The sequence below is a fragment of the Brassica oleracea genome, chromosome C1 (genome assembly GCF_000695525.1).
Source record: "Brassica oleracea var. oleracea cultivar TO1000 chromosome C1, BOL, whole genome shotgun sequence".
In the NCBI taxonomy this organism is placed as follows: domain Eukaryota; kingdom Viridiplantae; phylum Streptophyta; class Magnoliopsida; order Brassicales; family Brassicaceae; genus Brassica; species Brassica oleracea.
In genome coordinates, this window is record NC_027748.1 from 2,578,809 (window position 1) to 2,596,280 (window position 17,472).

At 38.8% G+C, this 17,472-nt stretch overlaps 3 protein-coding genes across 5 annotated transcripts; 1 reads left to right on the forward strand and 2 right to left on the reverse strand.

The window, feature by feature from the left end:
• Positions 1-6,797: 6,797 nt before the first annotated feature.
• LOC106306458 (cyclin-D3-1) lies at positions 6,798-8,842 on the reverse strand. Its single transcript, XM_013743088.1, has 4 exons — positions 7,925-8,842; positions 7,631-7,832; positions 7,420-7,550; positions 6,798-7,344 (listed from the first exon to the last, which is right to left on the reverse strand). The coding sequence occupies exons 1-4, from the start codon at positions 8,414-8,416 to the stop codon at positions 7,045-7,047; spliced, it is 1,125 nt and encodes a 374-aa protein (XP_013598542.1). The 5' UTR covers positions 8,417-8,842; the 3' UTR covers positions 6,798-7,044.
• Positions 8,843-9,090: 248 nt separating this feature from the next.
• Positions 9,091-14,164, reverse strand: LOC106306442 (U1 small nuclear ribonucleoprotein C-like). 3 transcript variants are annotated; one of them, XM_013743071.1, is made up of 11 exons: positions 14,023-14,164; positions 13,606-13,790; positions 13,456-13,504; positions 13,294-13,385; positions 13,093-13,176; positions 12,666-12,941; positions 12,367-12,578; positions 12,002-12,220; positions 11,810-11,912; positions 11,084-11,654; positions 10,877-10,968 (listed from the first exon to the last, which is right to left on the reverse strand). In XM_013743071.1, the coding sequence occupies exons 1-10, from the start codon at positions 14,100-14,102 to the stop codon at positions 11,650-11,652; spliced, it is 1,305 nt and encodes a 434-aa protein (XP_013598525.1). In that variant the 5' UTR covers positions 14,103-14,164; the 3' UTR covers positions 10,877-10,968; positions 11,084-11,649. The 3 variants fall into 3 exon arrangements, with proteins under 3 accessions (XP_013598532.1, XP_013598525.1, XP_013598518.1); XM_013743064.1 differs by having other exon boundaries at positions 13,456-13,513; XM_013743078.1 differs by lacking the exons at positions 11,810-11,912; positions 12,002-12,220; positions 12,367-12,578; ... (4 more) ...; positions 13,606-13,790; positions 14,023-14,164 and adding exons at positions 9,091-9,323; positions 9,422-9,740; positions 9,836-9,881; positions 10,473-10,544; positions 10,640-10,766 and having other exon boundaries at positions 10,864-10,968; positions 11,077-11,275.
• Positions 14,165-14,796: 632 nt separating this feature from the next.
• Positions 14,797-16,770, forward strand: LOC106310638 (UDP-glycosyltransferase 73B1). The gene is made up of 2 exons (XM_013747866.1): positions 14,797-15,915; positions 16,065-16,770. Exons 1-2 carry the CDS (start codon positions 14,913-14,915, stop codon positions 16,547-16,549), a joined length of 1,488 nt encoding a protein of 495 aa, XP_013603320.1. The 5' UTR covers positions 14,797-14,912; the 3' UTR covers positions 16,550-16,770.
• The last annotated feature ends 702 nt before the right edge of the window (positions 16,771-17,472 follow it).

Here is a 17,472-nt window from a genome sequence, read left to right on the forward strand (position 1 = left end):
CCTACGTGGTATTTACGACGATTTCATCCTACGTGGTTTTTACGACGAATTCATCCTACGTGGTATTTACGACGATTTCATCCTACGTGGTTTTTACGACGAATTCATCCTACGTGGTATTTACGACGATTTCATCCTACGTGGTTTTTACGACGAATTCATCCTACGTGGTATTTACGACGATTTCATCCTACGTGGTTTTTACGACGAATTCATCCTACGTGGTATTTACGACGATTTCATCCTACGTGGTTTTTACGACGAATTCATCCTACGTGGTATTTACGACGATTTCATCCTACGTGGTTTTTACGACGAATTCATCCTACGTGGTATTTACGACGATTTCATCCTACGTGGTTTTTACGACGAATTCATCGTACTTGGTATTTACGACGATTTTGTCCTACGTGGAATTAACGAGTCCCGCGTTCTTTTTTTTTATATTTCGTCGTTATTTCCTCGTTGACCTACGAGTCCTTTACGACGATTTTTTGTTTGTGGAATTAACGAGTGTTATGTTTAAATCCCTAGAATCCGAAACCCCCAAACCCCATATTCCTTATTTTCTACTTCATATATTCCAAACCTCATCTTTATTTCTATTCCAAACCACAATTCCCACATTTGCTTATTCATAAAACAAACTCCCAGCATTCCCTTATTCATAAAACAAACCTCACATTATCTTATTCATAAAACAAACTCCCTCATCTTATTCATAAAACAAATACATCAATCGGATACATCGACATTCTCGTCATCACTAGAAACATCATCATTTTCATTAAACTCGTCTTCAACAGCTTCGTCTGTGGCATCATCGGTAAGATCTTCGTACTCGTGATTATGCGGATCAATGAGAAGGATGTCATCAATTTCTTGTTCAGGTTCCTCGACTTCATTTATCTGTTCTTCTTGCAATGGTGGTTCTTCTCCACTGATGATTCGTCCTCGAGGTGTAACTTTGATCACTGCTAACCAATTTATACCTGAATCTCTCATCCGAGGGTATGGAAGGAAGCTAACTTGGTCTGCTTGTGAAGCTAAGATGAAAGGCTCGAATTTGTTGTACCTTCTTCCACCGTTGACATCAACTACACCGAATTTGTTAGACCGAACACCTCTGTTGACGACGGGGTCGAACCATTCACATTTGAAGAGGACGCATTTCAGCTTCAGTATCCCTGGAAATTCGACTTCAATAATCTCCGTCAAGATCCCGTAGAAATCTGTTTCCCCTTTCACACATATTCCATAGTTACTGGTCGCCCGCTGTCTACCATAGTCATATGTATGAAAAGTATAGTCTCGTGTGAAATACATCTGTGATGTGGTGACCTTTACAAGTGGAGATTGAATTACTTCGTGTAACCACTTAGGATAATCTGCATCGTCGTCGTCATAATCAACCTGCAAAAATAAAGAGAATGTTAATGAAATACAGATAATGTATGAAATTTTTTTTAGTTAATACCTGATTCCGCAACCACTTAATGAAGTGTTGATCTTTCCTTTTGTCTACGTCACTTGTGGATATACCAGGAAATGTTTCTTCGACTTGAGAAACAAATAGGCTGTAAAATCACATTTTATAGGAATGAATCTCTCGCAATTATACAATTAATTATACTTATATGTGTTTCGAAGTGTCAATATATGTTACCTTTCAAAATAACGCATCAATGGATCTTCGCAATTGAGTAGAATATAGGTGTGTGCACTATGAGCGTCTTGTTCACTCGACCACCAAACCTCTTTAGACTTTCCACCGAGTCGCCCAATCTGGCTAAAGATGTCTGGAACACCAGCAACTGCATATGTTGGCGCAACACCACCATCATCATATCTTCTTGGAGCTCTTCTCCGTGTACGTACTTTTGACGCAAAGTAGTACGATGTGAAGTGAGAAACTTCTTCCGTCAAACTTCCAGCAATTATAGAACCTTCAACTTTGGCGAGGTTCTTTGCTTTTCCCTTCAAATATTTCATGGCTCGCTCATACTGATACATCCATCCGTAATGTACAGGTGCACGAAGCAATGCCTCATATGGGAGGTGGACAGCTAGATGCTCCATGACGTCAAAAAATCCGGGAGGAAATATCTTCTCCAAGTTGCACAATAAGATGGGAATGTTCTCCTGAAGCTGTTCCACGACTTCTTCTTTAAGAGTGTGTGCGCTCAGATCCCTGAAAAATGTTCCAATGCCTTTTATATTCGAAAAAAAATTAAACACATTGTTAGTCATATATTATTTTGTAAATTATTGTGATATAATACACTACGTACCTGCAAGTGCTTCATGTACGTTTGTTGGAAGTAGCTCCGCAAATGCAAAGGGCAGTAGTCGTTGCATAAATACATGACAATCATGACTCTTCATCCCGGAGAACTTTTGACCCTTTTCAACACATCTAGAGAGATTCGAAACATACCCATCGGGGAACTTCACTTCTGATGCCACCCAGTTGAACAACACCGACTTTTTTTCTGAAGATAATCTGAATATCGGAACGGGAACTTGTCCATTGCTTTTAATATGTAACTCGCTTCTTGAGCAAATATCCGGCAAGTCCAACCTCGATTTTATGTTGTCTTTTGTCTTCCCTGGGACATTCAATATTGTATTCATGATGTTCTCAAAGAAATTCTTCTCTATATGCATCACATCGAGGTTGTGGCGCAGAAGAAGATCCTTCCAATATGGCAACTCCCAAAATATACTCTTCTTGTGCCAGTTGTGATGAACACCGTAAGAATCTGGCATATTACGAGGGACATGCCAATTACCACCCCAACGAACTGTTTCGTTAGCTCCGTAGTAGTCGATTTGCGCTTCAATTTGTTCTCCAGTTAGATATGGAGGAGGAGTGTCTCTCACAACCCTTTTGTGCCTAAACAAATTCTTGTTTCTTCGGTAAGGATGGCCAATGTGAAGAAATCGACGGTGACAATCAAACCAACTTGTCTTCCTACCATTCTTCAGTTGAAACGCATCTGTCGTTCCATTACAATATGGACAAGCTAATCTCCCATGTGTAGTCCATCCAGACAACATCCCATAGGCAGGGAAATCACTTATGGTCCACAAAAGCATCGCTCGCATCGTAAAATTCGTCTTCGTTGAACAGTCATACGTCCTCACCCCTGTTGACCACAAATCCTTCAACTCTTTTATCAGTGGTTGTAGGAAAACATCCAGGGACCTTTTTGGATGGTTCGGACCAGGTATTAATATGGTCAAGAATAGTAACTCCCGTTGCATGCACATCTCCGGTGGCAGGTTGTATGGAGTAAGAAAGACTGGCCACAATGAATATTGTCTCCCTGACATTCCGAACGGACTAAATCCATCTGTGCATAATCCGAGATACACATTCCGGATATTGCTAGCGAAATCTGGATGTACTTTGTTGAAATGTTTCCAGGCTCTTGCATCTGATGGATGAGTCATCTCACCATCCGTCTGAGTATGCTCGGCATGCCATCTCATCTTTCCAGCAGTGTGCTCTGATTGATACAATCTTTTCAATCTGTCTGTAATTGGTAGGTACCACATCCTTTGGTACGGTACCCTATTACGTCCTCGTCCTTGCGGCTTGAATCGTGGCTTCTTGCATAATCGACATTCTTCTAGCTTCTCATCATCTCCCCAATAGATCATGCAGTTGTCGATGCAAACATCTATCATCTCCGAAGGCAACCCAAGACTATAAACCAGTTTCTGAATCTCATAATAAGAATCAGCAGACACATTGTCTTCCGGCAAGTACTCTTTAAACAAGTCCGCCCATTCGTTCATGCAACTTTCAGGTAGATTGTGATCAGTTTTAATATTCATCATTCTAGCAGCTAACGACAATTTAGAGAGACCTTCTCTACAACCACTGTAAAGTGGTTGATTCGCCGCGTTTAACATTTCGTAAAACTTTTTTGCATCTATATTAGGTTCTTCATCTTCATCATGAGCTACGAATGCATCAGCTACCATATCATGAACCCTATCATAATCTACCATCTCCTCCTGCTGGTAACTATGTTCATTATGCAAATGATGATCAACCGGTTCTTTTTCCTGAAAATTGCTATTACTACTACTAGCTTCATTCTGATCATAATTAAAACCTTCTCCTTGTTGAAACCAGATATAGTAATTTGCCGTGAAACCTCTATTTATTAAATGCTTCCAAACATTTTCACGGTTTGCCAGTTTCGAATTGTTGCATTTCCGACAAGGACAGAACATCTTACCACTTTCTTGGGCGAGCGGTGTTGAATCTGCTTGATGCATAAATGTCTCCAGACCCGCAAGGTATTCTTTCGTCACTCTCCCGTTAGCATCTCTATGCATATACATCCACTTCCGCAACTCGTAAATATTCCCGGAGCCAGCCATTTTTTTTTCTTTCACGTTTTTTGTTGTTGGTGTGTTTAAAATGATGTTTAAACATCCATATTTATAGGAAAATTCGAATCAGGTAGTTGTAATTTTGCTATGAATTTACGACGAAAATTAATTAGGTGGGCAAAAAAAACGTGTAACACCTATAAAGTTGGTGGATTCAAAAATTTCCTCGCTAAATACACGTAAACTATTCCCTCGTAAATACCACGCAAAGTTTACGTCGTATTTACGAGGAAATAGTTTTTCCTCGTAAAATACTCGTAAAGTTACATCCACTTTACGACGAAACAGTTTTGTCGTTACGTTACGAGGAAATAACGATGACTTTAGTTTTTCACGTAAATTCGTCGTAAGCTCGACGCAAATGTACGAGGATTGTTTTTCCTCGTTAATTTTCGTCGTTAAGCATGTGTTTTCTTGTAGTGATACTACCACATTCTCTTTCACTTGTAAATACAATAAAAGGAAAAAGAAGATTGGAAGTAAAAAGGAAGAGACTAAAAGGTCAAAAGAAGAAACATTTAAGATAAAAAAAGGTCACAGAGCCCTAGAGAATGATAATATTGTTGTGTGGGGACACATTGACCTCTTTGCCCTTTCTCCATGTTGGGTGCAAGCTGTTTTCCTTTTCCCATTATTTACCATTTCATTTTCAAACAAACCGATACGACACAAGTAACTCGACCATTTTCTTCAGTAAAAGCATCGCTTTTAACTCCCACCTATTAATAAATATTAACAAGATTAGAAGCTGATGAAGAATAGATTCACACATCTGTTTGATGGGAAGGAGGGAAAGAATTCTTTAAGCGAGAAGAATGCTTGCCTGTATATATAAAAACATAAAGAAAATTGCAAACAATGTAACTTCACTTCTGTTAGTAATATTTTTGTTTCAGAAAAAAGACAATTTATGGCAAGTCATTATATGGTTCACGAGATGCGTATGGTACAATGATATTGATAGCTTACCTTAAAGAGCAGAAGACCAATAGAAGAGACAAAAAAAAAAGACAGAAACACACATTCTCCACAACAATTTATTTTTTAAAAAAAAAATTATACAGAAGACAATAACCACAGACTTTTTTGGTCTCCCGTTTTGAAAATCTCCCGCTTTCCACATACATACATGACGCATGAATTCATTTCTCGCATTTCAATAATTTTATATCATCTTACTTAATACACATGGGTGTTAATAGTTGGCACCTTTCATAATATATATATATATATATTTGAATTAGGGGACGGACGTAACTTTCGTTTAAAACAATATTAAAACGTTTATATATCATAGTATTACACAAACGATAGGATTGATTGGTCTATGACGACGAGTGGCTGAGCGTTAAGAAACGACATACTAAAGCAATTTGTTTTTTTTTTTACCCAAACAATGAAATGAATTGGAAAAAAGGAGAAAATTCGTGTCACACGTGAATAAAGTAGATAATTAATACTCGTTTTTATTAAAAAAGTTCAAAGAGAAAATAAATTCGGAAAAGAAAAAGTGAAAAGAAGTAGAGAAGATTTCACTACATAGAGCTTGACGAAATTTGATAAACATAATTAAATAAAAACTGAGTGATACAAATGAGTTTTCATATCATGTATATATAAGAATTTACCTTTACGTGGTTAATATGTTTGGGGTTAGTTTTTTTGTTTTTGTTTTTTTCGGGTAATTTGATACGCGCCTCGTGCACGTAGAGCAGGTTTCAATTTGAGAAGACATTTAGCAAGAAAATCTAAAGCAATTATTGTGTTGCGTTTTCTTTTCTTGTCATCTGGACCTGGTGTTATATTACCTTCCAAAGGGGATAACATACAGTTATTGTGTTGCTTCTTCTCATTTTAAAAATTATTATTATTTCATGTATGGAAGCGATTATATTCAAAGACTGACCCAAAAAGTCAGTACTTGCCTCTTCTCAGCAGGTCAAAGCCCAAAGCATCTTTATCGGAAATTCTTAGAAAATAATTTTTAACAAAATATAAGAACATGTCCGTTAACTTTTAACTAAAAAAATTAAAAACCGGTACTTAAATAAGAGTTTTAAGAGCCAATTTTTAACTTTTTTAGCTAAAAGTTAAGAGACGGATTTTTATATTACGCTAAAAATTCCATTCTAAGAACCTCCAATAATCATGCTCTAAAACGCAAAATCCTTTATTTTCAATCATAAACACAACAATTGCATTCCATGATAAACATTCATATTAAAGATTTTGACATCTCATTTATATAATTTGTATTATGCGCCTTCTGGACTAAAAAATGGTATTCCAGATGTTCTAAAATAGATGACTGTTTTGGTGTTCAAGTTTAAAGAATTATTTGTTACTGATTAATTTAAAACACATTTAATATTTAACAACACCGTAGATTAAGCCACAAAGATTGCAAAAGCTTCAAAATTTACGCAAAATACTATTATTTCTATTCTCTTCATTACATCCCATGCAGTCAAATGTCATCAATACCCTTCACACATGACTCGCCAAAGTAAGGGCATTCTCGACATTTCCTACATGCAATGTGGAACTTAATACAAAGATTGTTCTAAAATTTTAAGACTTGTAATAATAATAATATAAACGGAAAGAACCGTAAGAACAGAACACGAGCTCGAATCACGGACTGGCTACTATGATTGCCCATGGAAGATGCAAAACTGGTTTCTCCTTCTGAGTTTCTTGATCCCCTCTCATCTTCTTCAACGGAGGCTGTTGCTGCGGAGACGATGGTGGATTGCACGAACTCGCTGACCACGAATCGTTTGAGCTCTCGTCGCTATTGAAAGGGTTTGAATCAATCACGCAGCATGGAGATTCGCCACTCTTTCGTTTCCGGCGAGTTTGGGTTTCGATTTGTAAGCCCATGCGGCCCATTGGTAACTCGAGGATGAGATCGTAGCAAGATTTCACCTTTTCCTGTGAATGCACGAAAGATGTTCGTGAAAATGCCTAAGTGAAATAAAACAGAGTTTTTTTTTTAAAGAAGCTTACCTTGGTTATGTTAAGCACACCGAGGAGCTTAGTTTGGTATGAAAGAGGGTCAAAGGGCTCAACTTGCTCTATAATCCTCATCATGGTGGCTGCAGCAACAACTGATGGGAGGTAGCCGACAAATCTTGAATCTGACAAAAGCACAAGAATGTAAGATTACTTCAGAAGCTGATAAAACGAGATGGGTTTGTAGTTTTTGTCGTTTACGAACCGGAGATTACAGAGAGGATGAGACGGTGGCAGCTGTTGAGGAAATCCCAGTGAGCATTGTTCTTAAGCCCCAATCTCCTGATGATGTGGTCTAGAAACGAAAGTGGAGTAACGAGATGCATCTTCCACTGGAGAGTAGAAAGTATCAGCAGCTCCATTCTCTGTATGGTTTTTGCCTCAAACACATACTTTGTCTCCTCCACCTACAAACCCCAAGAAACAGAGAAATTGAGTAACATGAAGACAAAAGAAGGAAACTTTAAGGGAGGAGATGATGTCAAGTGTCATCATTTACTTGAAAGTCCAGAAGAAGAGGGACATGGGTTTCTTCCACTTTAGCAGCAAGAGAGAGACAAGCAACAGAAACGAGCTGAAGCATCCACGGTTTGTCTCTCTGTAAGCTGTAGCTACAGATGAACTTGTCGAGATACGTTATAGCTAAAACAGCTGCTAGAGTAGAGAACCCATAACGAGAGTTGACTCTAAGAATCCAACCCACGGCTTCTTTTCGATCCGTGGCGAGATAAACATCATCGACACAGCTGAGTCCTTGCTCTTCTTCTTTGGAGAAGAGAGTGACCAGATCTTCATCTTCCCAGAACAAATCTTGCTGCAGAATAGCCAATGGAGAAGAAGTAGAAGCAGAAGAAAAGGAAGAGTTCTCTTCAACTGCTTCTACTTCTTCTTCGTCGTCGTCTTCCCATTTCTCTTCTTCGCAGTAGAGAGCATCAAGAAGAAACGAAGTGTTATGTTCTTCTCTACTTTCTTCCTCCGTTGGTATCGCCATTGTTGGATTATAGACTCAAGAATGAGAAGAAAGAAAGATCTTCTCTTTCTATATAGTTGGTTTGGCTCTTTTAGTTAATGGTGTTGGCTCAGGGCATTACACAGAAGAAGATAAGGTAGAGACTCATCTTACTATCTCCGTCTATCACCACTCTATGGAGGCGTGCAGGGATTAGCTTGTAGCAAGGAGCTAGCTACAAAAGAGAGGCTAGAGAGAGAGAGAGAGAGAGGGAAGAAAAGCTGGGGAAGTGGGAAGGAGAGTGAAAAGGAGATTGATTTATGAAGAGAAGGGCGAGTTGGTTTTCACGTTTGTCTTTTTTCACTCGCGCAATCTTTTATTTTCTGAGAGTATTAAATGTGTCGTTTCTTTTTTCTTTTTTCATATTTTATGAATATTTTCTTTTTCTGTGTTTTCCACTTTACCTACTTTTACTCAGTGGAGTAGAGATCGAGAAACCAAAGTGCAGTAAAATCTGTCGGCAACTTAACTAAATCCTACAACCTTTTTTGCCGATTGTCAACAACTTATAAGGATAGACATTGACCAAATAAATTAAACTGTAGTGCGATGATTAGCTGCTGTGAACAAAAGCCAACTCCAGCTTCTTTGACTGAAGATGAAAGAGGGAGTTTAAGGTAGCGAGATAATTAGCAAGCTGGCTTAACTTTTTTTCCATATAAAAAACATCCAAAATTCTCAATGAGTTTCAGTGACCATAGCAACCATTATGCTACAATTTGCAAAGGCCGGGAACAGCAAAGAGGAGATAGAAAAAAATAAAAATAAAATGAGACAAAAATTCGTCAACAAATTATAGAAATAGCATTATACATAATGACCACTTTTCATCAATTCTCAACGCCAGAGTTTTAGTATGGAGGCGGCGGGTATTGTCCTTGATAGGGACCTGGATAACGAGAATAATATTAGAGGTCTTAGTATTAACAAGTATATTACTATATCCTATCACAGCATTTAAACACAAAAGGAAGAACAGTTATGTACCTTGTGGGTAATATGGTGATGGTTGAGGAGGGTACGGAGGAGGAGGGTAAGTTGAGGATGGCGGAGGAGGAGGGTAAGCTGAAGGACCAGGAGGGTAAGCGGAGGTTGAGGGAGGAGGAGGGTAAGCATATGGCTGAGGAGGATAGGGTGAAGCTGGTGGGTATGCTGATTGCGGCTGAGAGTATTGTACTTGTGGGTATAGAGATGGTCCAGTGTATGGCGGTGAGGAATATGGAGAAGGAGAAGGTGGTGCTGAGTAGTGAGGTACTTGAGGTGCATACGGTGGTGCTGATGGCGCAGACCCGTGGTGATGTTGGTTCTGCACACAGGAAAAAAACATTGTATGTTTTAGCCTTGTTTATCAATATAAATGAATCTGTAACTCAATATTGTTAATCAAGTCTTGACTTTTACCTTTGCACCTGCATAATGCAGTATGAGTCTTACTTCTCCCGCATATCTGCCAGACAGAAAAATTATGCATATTCAGAAGACATAATGCAGTGTGGTTAAGAAAAAAAACTCTCTGATTCTAATTGACGACACTACAATGTTTAAATGGAACTCCATTGCAAGGTAACCTAACACCAGACATTAAAATCACCATATACTGCAAAAGGTGCAGTTCCATCTCATCAGTTTCAAAGAAACCCAATTTGAATGCTAGAGTGTGCTCAATGTAGAGAAACATGAATCTTACCTTAGGAGTATTTTTTTCACATTATATTAGGAAAGAAAATAAATAGTGATTAAAAAGGGTGTGCATGTATGACAAGAATAACCACTCTTATCAATGAACATAACCACGCTTCCATGTCAACAATATATAACATTTCACTTAGGTGAAAAGCATAGAGCACACAAATGCAGCAACACAACTTATATATGGTCAATCACTATATGCTGCAAACAAAACCACATCAAAAAGTTGTATGGTCATTCCACTATATGTAGCAAGTCCAACACCAAAAATCAGCCAGAGCAACGTGCACCATATGCAAACTATCAATGCACAAGGAACGAAAACTAGTGAAACACCAAATGTAGTTACCTGCCAGTTTTAGTTTGAAGAGTCCAGGTACAGTCGTCGTAACCCTGAGAAAGAACCTTCTGCAACTGAATCCTAATCACAACAAACAAACAGAGGCAAAAAAAAGACTCAAATCCAAAATCCGAAAATTTTCAAAAGCAATAGAAAAATGAAGTGCAGAGACATACGTAGCATTGCCAATGAAGTCATCAGTGGAGAGAGTGTTGCTGTTCCAGACAGCAACCTTAAGATCCCTAAGGCCTTCTAGCAACGTGAACATAAACTTCTCTTGAAACACTGCGTTCTTTCCACCATCTGAAAATACAGTAATAATTTATTAGAACAATACGTCAGGATCTGAAGATATCTAATGAATGACTGAAGATATCTAATGAATGAATGGATAGACAACCTGTGCAGGTTCTGGTTTGGTGCCTTGCCCCGCTGTACTCGAGAACAACGTACGGATCTTGCCTCGAAAACCATTCCGTGTCTTTCAATTTCTGGCACCCTACCACTGAAAAACCACATAAAACGAAATTTTAACCTTTCTGAGAATCGAATCAACGGAATAACATTCAAATGATTCATAAGAAGAAACATTAACAAAAGAAAAGGTACGAACCAGTGACCTCGAGAAGCTGCCCTTGAATGCCCATCGTCATCATCGACATTAATCTGGATAGAAGATTTGAGATACAGTAACGGATATGAATCTAGAGGAGAAGGTCCGTCTTTCAATATATATAAACCAAAACTTTGAATTTTCTCAGAAATTGCTTTCAAGAGCGACAAGACGCGTAGCGTAAGCCGCTGACCATTATTATTGACTTTTCATAAAAATAACACTCCCACGGCTTCAGATATACGCGCCACTAAATATTATTTCCTCTTCGCTAAGTATTATTACATAAAAGTATATTATATACTTCTTGTTACTTGGAATTAAATAATCAACTCAGTTTTCTTATAAAAGATCCAGTCATCGTAGACTAATCAACGAGGACGACAGATACTATTTTCAAGCTTAAATACTATACAACCCTTTTTGGGTTAATCTACAAACTCAAAAATGTTATGTGTCTTGTGGAACAAGTTACTACAAAGGCAGCCCTACTGGATTACAGCACTTCGGTACATTGATATGGTTTCCTTCCAAGTCACGGCATACCTTTTTGGAGAAGTTCGACCATCAGCCTCATCCTTCACAAAGGAATACAAGTCAGAAACAAAGAGATAATCAATCAAGTAACTTAAAACAGAAAAAGAGCTAAAACATAGATAGTAGCCATGAGAATCATTCACGTATATGCATGAACAACACTTGAGAGAGTCGCCTAAAGAGAAGTATCAGGTACCTCTTCTTCTCCTTTGAGGAAAACCAAGGCCTACATTCCCAGTGTTTCCTACCGCTTGTATTGGTTCAACCAAGCCTTTTGCATTCTTCCCCAGCGTCTCACCCTGCAAATTCCATTTCCACATTAATCACTAACTATGGTGGTGTCATAATCACATTTACATCGAAAAGTGAATTAGAATCCTTCACTTACCTCCTTCCAACCCATGTTTCCCATTATCCTCCTTGCATAACTTCCAGATCCAAATGTTAACTCCAATGCTTCTTCTGCTGTTGCATCCTCTTCAGAACCTGTATCATGCTCGTCGGCAATAAGGCCTACCATTGTCCCCTTTTGACCTGGCCCAACACCATATCCACCATGCAGATTTCTTCTCTCCGCGGCTCTATCTCTGTATGCAGAGCTTCTCTCCTGATAAAACAACACCAGCATGAATCAAGATAGTAGTTGCTTCTTACTATGGTTCTAATAACACTAAAGCTTTGGGAAAATGTCTCATGCTATCCATTTAGACATAAACTCAAGAATCCAGGAATGAGAATATGGATTTGGAGTACCTCTTCAATCATGTCGACTTCATGTGGTTCCTTCACCTTGAGTCTGCGCGAAGTTTTTGGTTTCACCTTCTTAGCTTTGCGTTTTGTAGCAGGATCTTGCCATGTAGTTGAAACATCAGGGAATCCCCAATATTTTGTTGGGTTGGAGGCGTCATATACTGACAAGGTTGCAAGGTACTTTGGACTAGGATTCTGCAGTTTATAGACTTGACCTGGAACACAATTATTCGAGAATTAAAATCCATAACAAAGCGCATTAAGTTACCATCTCTGGTGGTTAATAAGAAAATGGTTAAAACCTGTCCTAACTCGCACCAGGTGAAGGCGTGCTTCACAAACCGGCGCAGTTTTGAAAAGTGTGCCACTAGAAGCCACAGATGGATGAAGATTGGCGGACCGTCTCACCAGCCTCCCTACTAGCCTAGCCACCTGTTCGTTGTCAGCTTCTCTGGATTCACAAACAAGTTTCCAGTCCCACAAGTCAACAGACGGGATCTCAGGCAGGGTCTTCTCAGGGGATTGAGTGACTTGACCATATTGTGCTAGCCACATTTCTTCCTCCCTTGAAGGAGCATCTACAAATGAAAACTACGAGCTATCAAAGCTATGAATATGCGCCGAAGACAACATATCATCTAAATAACAAGATTCCCTTAGACAATACTACAGGCTAGCTAATCATTTCATGATTTAAAATCAGCTTATAAAGAAAGAAAAAACAAAAACCTTGATCAAAGTAGTCTTCCTGTGGATCAAAATCATCTTCAGGAATCCATTCTCCCTCTTCAAGCTCGTCAGCATCATCGTCTCCTGAGAAACAAACACAATTTGTAGCTCCTCTCCTTAAATTCCAAACGGTAAGAGCAGATTCATAAAAAAAAAAAAAAGCTATGTAAAAGGCTAATAAACATTATCAAAGGCTAATACCATTAGCTGACAACATCTGATTATCCTCCGCAGAATAGCTAGGACGTCGACTGTTTCCAGCCAAATAAAGCTCTATAAGTGTATCTTCCACCCTGATTAAATTAAAAAGGGTTTCAGAAACCATATATATTAGTTTTCATGACAAAGAAATAAATAACCTACCATGAGGAAGGACGTTGAAGATGTTCAAGTTCATGGTCATTTGAGCACCCTGTTGGCTCTTTCGAGCAAATTAACCGTGTCTATCAGTTATCAATCATAGATGTTATGCATTGCCAACACTTTACCTAAACTCTTAACACGTAAGTTTACCTAAAAGAGTTTCTGTTTCTCCAGGATCACTCAACAAAACTTCAGCCTGAGCATCTTCAGAAGTGACAATATGTACAGATTCGTCATGTTCCAGGGGAACATATTCGCCGTTTTCATGCTTGTAGTAAAGACCATCCTTGCTACAATAGTACCAACCAGCAACTGGGTCATGATAAAACCCACTCCTGCAAATTCGAAAACAGTGTTAGCATCCAGAAAAGGAATACACTTTATCAACTAAACATCAATCTCACTGAAGTGCGTCTCCTTCATTCATTACTTCTCATAGTTTACAGCTAAGTAGCATATACAAAGCGAGGTCTTTGATTGTAAATTAAGCTTCCTCGAGCAACTAGAATACTTTTTGGCTTAAATTTTAAACTAAAGCAAAATTAGGTTTTGGGAAGAGACGTATGCCTGTGATGGATGTAGAGCTGCGTATCGTTGTCCCAAACGTAGGAGGAGGAGTCTTCCAATTCTTCTTTATCGTCGGGCATGAGTGATTGATTGATTGATTTTGCTTTGAATGTCAACGAAATTAAACAAAAGGGACTTTTGCTGAAATTAAACTTGGAGACGATGAACTCGTACCGGATACAATTGTTAAATCGAAGGAACATGCCTTAACCGGATGGTTTCGGTTTAGCCCCAAGGAAGGTTAAGCTTTTCGCTAAACAAGATAAGGCCCAAACGTTTTGGGCTTTACTTACAATATATTCTATTTATTAAATTGTTTTGGAGAAGACGACGACTAGAAGAAAATGACGAATGCCGTGACGTGAGTTTTTCAACTCCCCTTCCAGAAGTTATATTGCAGACTTTTAATTAGATAAAGATAATTTATTTGTATTTTTTATATATCAGAATTAATCTTGGAAAAAAATTGTTAACTTAATAAGCCAAAACATATTTTTTTATAAGACCCTTATTTCATTTTTTTTCTCCCTCATTTCATCAAAATATTTGATAAAAAAGGTAATTATATTGATATTTTAAACAAAAATTCCATTGAGTTTTTACCAAGAAAAAATATCCCATTGAGTCAAGGTCAACATTAGTCAATGGCCCTATGAATATCATCATGTTTCCATATCAGCCAAGCGTTAGCTGCCAAAGCTTTACTCTCTTTCCTTGCGTCCTGCTTGGCAGGCTCCAAAACCCAATTATTAATATAAATACAAATTCATTATCTCTTTGATCCACAAACATTCAATCTCAAAATTTCAAGAAAAAAAAAAAAAAAGGAACTGAGAAGTTTCTACTTGGCTCTTACAAAACCCATTTCTTGTTTTCTCATCAGCCAAATCATGGGAACTTCTGATGAAGCCGCGGCCTCTAAGCTCCATATCTTCTTCTTCCCTTACATGGCTCATGGCCACATGATACCAACTCTTGACATGGCCAAGCTCTTTGCCACCAAAGGAGCTAAGTCCACCATCCTCACCACTCCTCTCAACTCAAAACTCTTCGAGAAACCCATCAACTCATTCAACGACGAGAATCCTGAACTTGAAGACATCAAACTTCAGATCCTCAACTTCCCTTGCACAGAGCTGGGCTTACCCGAAGGATGCGAGAACACTGACTTCATCTTCTCTAACCATGACCTAACCAAAGGTAACTTGAATATGAAGTTTTTACTAGCAATGGAATATTTCAAAGAGCAGTTAGAAGAGCTTCTCGAGACGGTGAAACCAGACTGTCTCGTCGGCAACATGTTCTTCCCTTGGGCGACTAAAGTCGCTGAGAAGTTTAACGTGCCGAGACTTGTCTTCCACGGCACAGGCTACTTCTCGCTATGTGCTTCTCATTGCTTAAGGCTCCACAAGCCTTACAAGAACGTAGCTTCTAGCTCTGAGCCCTTTGTGATCCCTGAGCTACCAGGAGACGTTGTTATTACAGATGAACAGGTGATAGAGAAAGAAGAAGAATCTGTCATGGGGAAGTTTATGAAGGACATTAGAGATTCAGAGAGAGACAGCTTTGGTGTGTTGGTGAACAGCTTCTACGACCTTGAACCTGCTTATGCCGATTTTTTCAAGACCCATGTGGCGAAAAGGTCTTGGGACATCGGTCCGCTTTCTTTAGGGAACAGAGAGTTCAAGGAGAAAGCAGAGAGGGGCAAAAAGGCTAGCATTGATGAGCATGAGTGTTTGAAATGGCTTGACACCAAGAGATGTGAATCTGTTATTTACTTGTCCTTTGGAACTATGTCTAGCTTCGACGACGAGCAGCTGATGGAGATTGCAGCTGGCTTGGAGATGTCAGGACATGATTTTGTATGGGTGGTTAACAGAAGTGGTAGCCAAGGTATGTTACGTATCATATAAATTTAGTTTTTGTTGGTTGTTATATTCCAGACTCTCGTACCAGTTCTAGTTTGAATAATAGAATTGTTAGTAAAAAATAAAATAAAATTATCTTGTGTTCTGACTAAACAACATGTGTGGTGTGAATAGGGGAGAAGGTAGAGTGGTTACCAGAGGGGTACGAAGAGAGGACCAAAGGGCAAGGACTGATAATACGTGGATGGGCGCCACAAGTGCTTATACTAGACCACCAAGCTATTGGAGGGTTTTTGACGCATTGTGGATGGAACTCGCTTCTAGAAGGTGCAGCATCAGGCCTGCCAATGGTGACATGGCCCATTGGAGCCGAGCAGTTCTACAACGAGAAGTTGGTAACACAAGTGTTGAAGACAGGAGTGAGTGTGGGAGTAAAGAAGATGGTGAAAGGTTCGGGAGATTTCATTAGCAGAGAGAAAGTTGATATAGCGGTAAGGGAAGTGATGGTCGGAGATGAGATGAGGAAACGGGCTAAGCAGTTAGCTGTTATGGCTAAAGATGCGGTGAGAGAAGGAGGGTCTTCAGATCTTGAGGTGAACAGGTTGATGGATGAGCTTAAGTTGGTCAGAATGCAAAAAGAACAAGGAACAAGAACTTGATATATTTTCTAAGTTAACAAATGTTATCGAGTCAAAAACGATTGTTGTGTTGGTTTTGAGTTACTTTCTTGAGTCAAAAACGATTTACAATATTGCTTACCATTCTCTAACGTAAAGACCCAATGCTTCAAGAAAAGTTATACTAAACAACATGTATTATCAAGGTTAGGACGCCAGGCGACTAGTCAAATGGTATTAACCACTAATAAGACTATTCTCTTTTTCGAAAGAATTTTTCAACGGAAACCAGAGATCACTCGTTTTTTGAATGTTGCTACTCCAGAGAAGTGTGGATTGGAACCATTAAGAATCTGGCAGGGCCTGGTAGTATTTATCAATGGTCAAGAGTGATGCAGATTATAGAGAATGGTTTGCAGGGACGAGGTCTAACTTTTCTATTGAGGTTATAGCTGTCAAATGGTCCGTCCATGGTCCAAATGGGCATGATCAGTTGGACCATTTCAGTTTTGGGCACTAATAGGTGGTCCATATTGGACAATGGTCCAAACAAATGTCCAAGACCAATAGAGACCATATCCAAATGGGCATGCCCATGGACACCAAATAAAATTTATAATTATTTTTTAATTATTAGTTTAGATATTATTTCTAAAATTTTGAAATTATGTTTACTTTCCAAAATTATAAAAGTATTTTTTTCTTGTCAAAACTGTAAAACTATGTTTTCTTTTCAAAATCGAGAAATTTCATTTTTCCGTCGAAACCGAGAAATTGCGTTTTCCCGCCAAAACAAAAAATTGCGTTTTCACGCCAAAACCGAAAATTGCGTTTTCCCGCCAAAACCGAGAAATTGCGTTTTCCCGCCAAAACAAAAAATTGCGTTTTCACGCCAAAACCGAAAATTGCGTTTTCCCGCCAAAACCGAGAAATTGCGTTTTCCCGCCTAAATCGAGAAATTACGC

Coding starts and splice junctions, on each gene's coding strand:
- LOC106310638 (XM_013747866.1), top strand. CDS start 14,913: ATGGGAACTTCTGATGAAGCCGCGGCCTCTAAGCTCCATATCTTCTTC. Junction 15,916..16,064: donor TAACAGAAGTGGTAGCCAAG/GTATGTTACGTA, acceptor TGGTGTGAATAG/GGGAGAAGGTAGAGTGGTTA.
- LOC106306442 (XM_013743064.1), bottom strand. CDS start 14,102: ATGCCCGACGATAAAGAAGAATTGGAAGACTCCTCCTCCTACGTTTGG. Junction 13,791..14,022: donor CAGCTCTACATCCATCACAG/GCATACGTCTCT, acceptor TCGAATTTGCAG/GAGTGGGTTTTATCATGACC. Junction 12,942..13,092: donor GGAAGACTACTTTGATCAAG/GTTTTTGTTTTT, acceptor TTTCATTTGTAG/ATGCTCCTTCAAGGGAGGAA.
- LOC106306458 (XM_013743088.1), bottom strand. CDS start 8,416: ATGGCGATACCAACGGAGGAAGAAAGTAGAGAAGAACATAACACTTCG. Junction 7,833..7,924: donor CTCTTCTTCTGGACTTTCAA/GTAAATGATGAC, acceptor TGGGGTTTGTAG/GTGGAGGAGACAAAGTATGT. Junction 7,551..7,630: donor CATCCTCTCTGTAATCTCCG/GTTCGTAAACGA, acceptor TGCTTTTGTCAG/ATTCAAGATTTGTCGGCTAC.